The sequence below is a fragment of the Sinocyclocheilus rhinocerous genome, unplaced genomic scaffold, assembly GCF_001515625.1.
Source record: "Sinocyclocheilus rhinocerous isolate Xijiao unplaced genomic scaffold, SAMN03320098_v1.1 scaffold41733, whole genome shotgun sequence".
Classification (NCBI taxonomy): Eukaryota; Metazoa; Chordata; class Actinopteri; order Cypriniformes; family Cyprinidae; genus Sinocyclocheilus; species Sinocyclocheilus rhinocerous.
In genome coordinates this window covers 1-1,671 of record NW_015637927.1, presented here as the reverse complement: position 1 = coordinate 1,671, position 1,671 = coordinate 1, and the positions used below count along the sequence as shown (strand labels likewise).

The following is a 1,671-nucleotide window of genomic DNA, read 5'->3' as shown; positions in this document are numbered from 1 at the left end:
GGCTCCCTGCTCTGCCATGTCCTCCTGAGTTCCCTACTCCGCCATGGCCTCCTGAGTTCCCTGCTCCGCCGTGGCTTCCTGAACTGTCTGCTCCGCCATGGCTTCCTAGTCTGCCTGCTCCGCCATGGCGCCCCGAGCTCCACTTTATAGTGAGCCCTGTTCTAAGTTTGGTCGTCCGGTATTGTGAATGTCTGTTGATGTCTACCTCCTCAGCTACGTGTGTTTTCCTGGTTCCCTTGATTTTATTAAAACTTCCTTGTTGATGTACACCACGTCTCCTCGTTCCTCGTTCCACGCTCCAACACAGTAGCAAATGTGACACATATACCCAGTGGTAACACTTCTTTAATAAATGCATCACTATTTGATATTGTTTCTATAACCTTTATTAAATTAATCAAATCTATACAAAATATATACATTCATATTTATTTCTGAATGTTCCTAAAAAATATCAAGCAAATATAGCAAATGTGAAATATATTTATTAAAATATAACTTTTTTTATTTTTTTATTTTTTTGCTGCTTGTGTTTCTTAGCTTGGAGCCAGTGCTTCACAATGTTTCTCCAATGCAGGACTGAAAGTTTCTCAGTAATGTAGTCTCTTCTGGTCTGTATATCTGTTTAGAGGAGATCTTGAGTGGGAACGATTCTCTCTCACATCCCGACGCCTCTTTGATGAGGATTCTGGGATGGGTGACCGGGATCGACGGCTGTGGTTTGGACGCAAAGATCTGGTTCCATTCCTAAAATGATTCACCTCCTGTGTGAGAAAGAATCATGAAATAGTTCTGAAATGAAGATGTAGAAGATGATCCACAAGAAGAAAAAGGGCAGAAGGTCTTACATGACGCAAAACAGTGTTTGCGGTCAAAGCGTCAGGTGAAACATCTGACTGTCTGCAGGTTGGACAAAGGTGTCCGTCAGACTCCAGCAAACACGTTCTGATACCTGAGACCAAAAGATAATCAGAAACAGCCAGTTTGTTTCTGACTGATGTTTGTTTGAACAGACTGAACTCACATTCATCACAGTAGCTGGTGCTGCAGCAGGGAATCATCACAGCATCAGTCAGCAGATCCTTACAGATCAGACATAGCAGCGCGGCGGGGACTGGATCGGATGAGGATGAGGATGAAGGCTCATTCTGGGGTGAGAAGGGCGGCTTCTCTTTCTTCCTAATCGCATAGGCCTCACTGAACAGATCAAACACGACATGATTAAAACAAATCAAGACAACAAACACTAGAACCTGCAAGTACAGTAAACTCACGCATTCATAATGGGAATGACGTATTTCCCACTGCTGTCCATCATGACTCCCTTTCTGTCAGGATCATCCACCTCCACCAGGAAACTACGAGGAATCCCTGCGCATTTCCGCATGCGTTTACGAGGAGCAAAACTTTTGTCCTGTGAATTCATGAGTGACATTCAAACTCTGAGCAAACAAACAGACTAATGGGGAAAAGAGCTCAGGTTCCCAGCAGCTGTGATCTCTGAAAGCCCAGTTACCCAAGTGCTCGGGCAGTTTTTAATGTGATGTCCAGGAATCCCACAGCGGAAACAGATGTAGTTTGGTGGAAGCAGTCCGACCAGCTTCATCGCATCACTGATGAAGGTCACTGTTTCACAGGCATTTGCATGTTTTAATATTTAGCACTGAGACA

The 1,671-nt window shown here is 44.2% G+C and overlaps 1 protein-coding gene across 1 annotated transcript; it reads right to left on the bottom strand.

Moving 5' to 3' along the window:
- Positions 1 to 662: 662 nt before the first annotated feature.
- Positions 663 to 1,626, bottom strand: LOC107749326 (E3 ubiquitin-protein ligase RBBP6-like; the record flags this gene model as incomplete). The annotated part of the gene is made up of 5 exons (XM_016564436.1): positions 663 to 764; positions 849 to 952; positions 1,025 to 1,197; positions 1,275 to 1,414; positions 1,517 to 1,626. Coding segments are annotated over 5 exons (629 nt in total), but the record flags the coding sequence as incomplete, so codon positions are not given.
- Between the last annotated feature and the right edge of the window lie 45 nt (positions 1,627 to 1,671).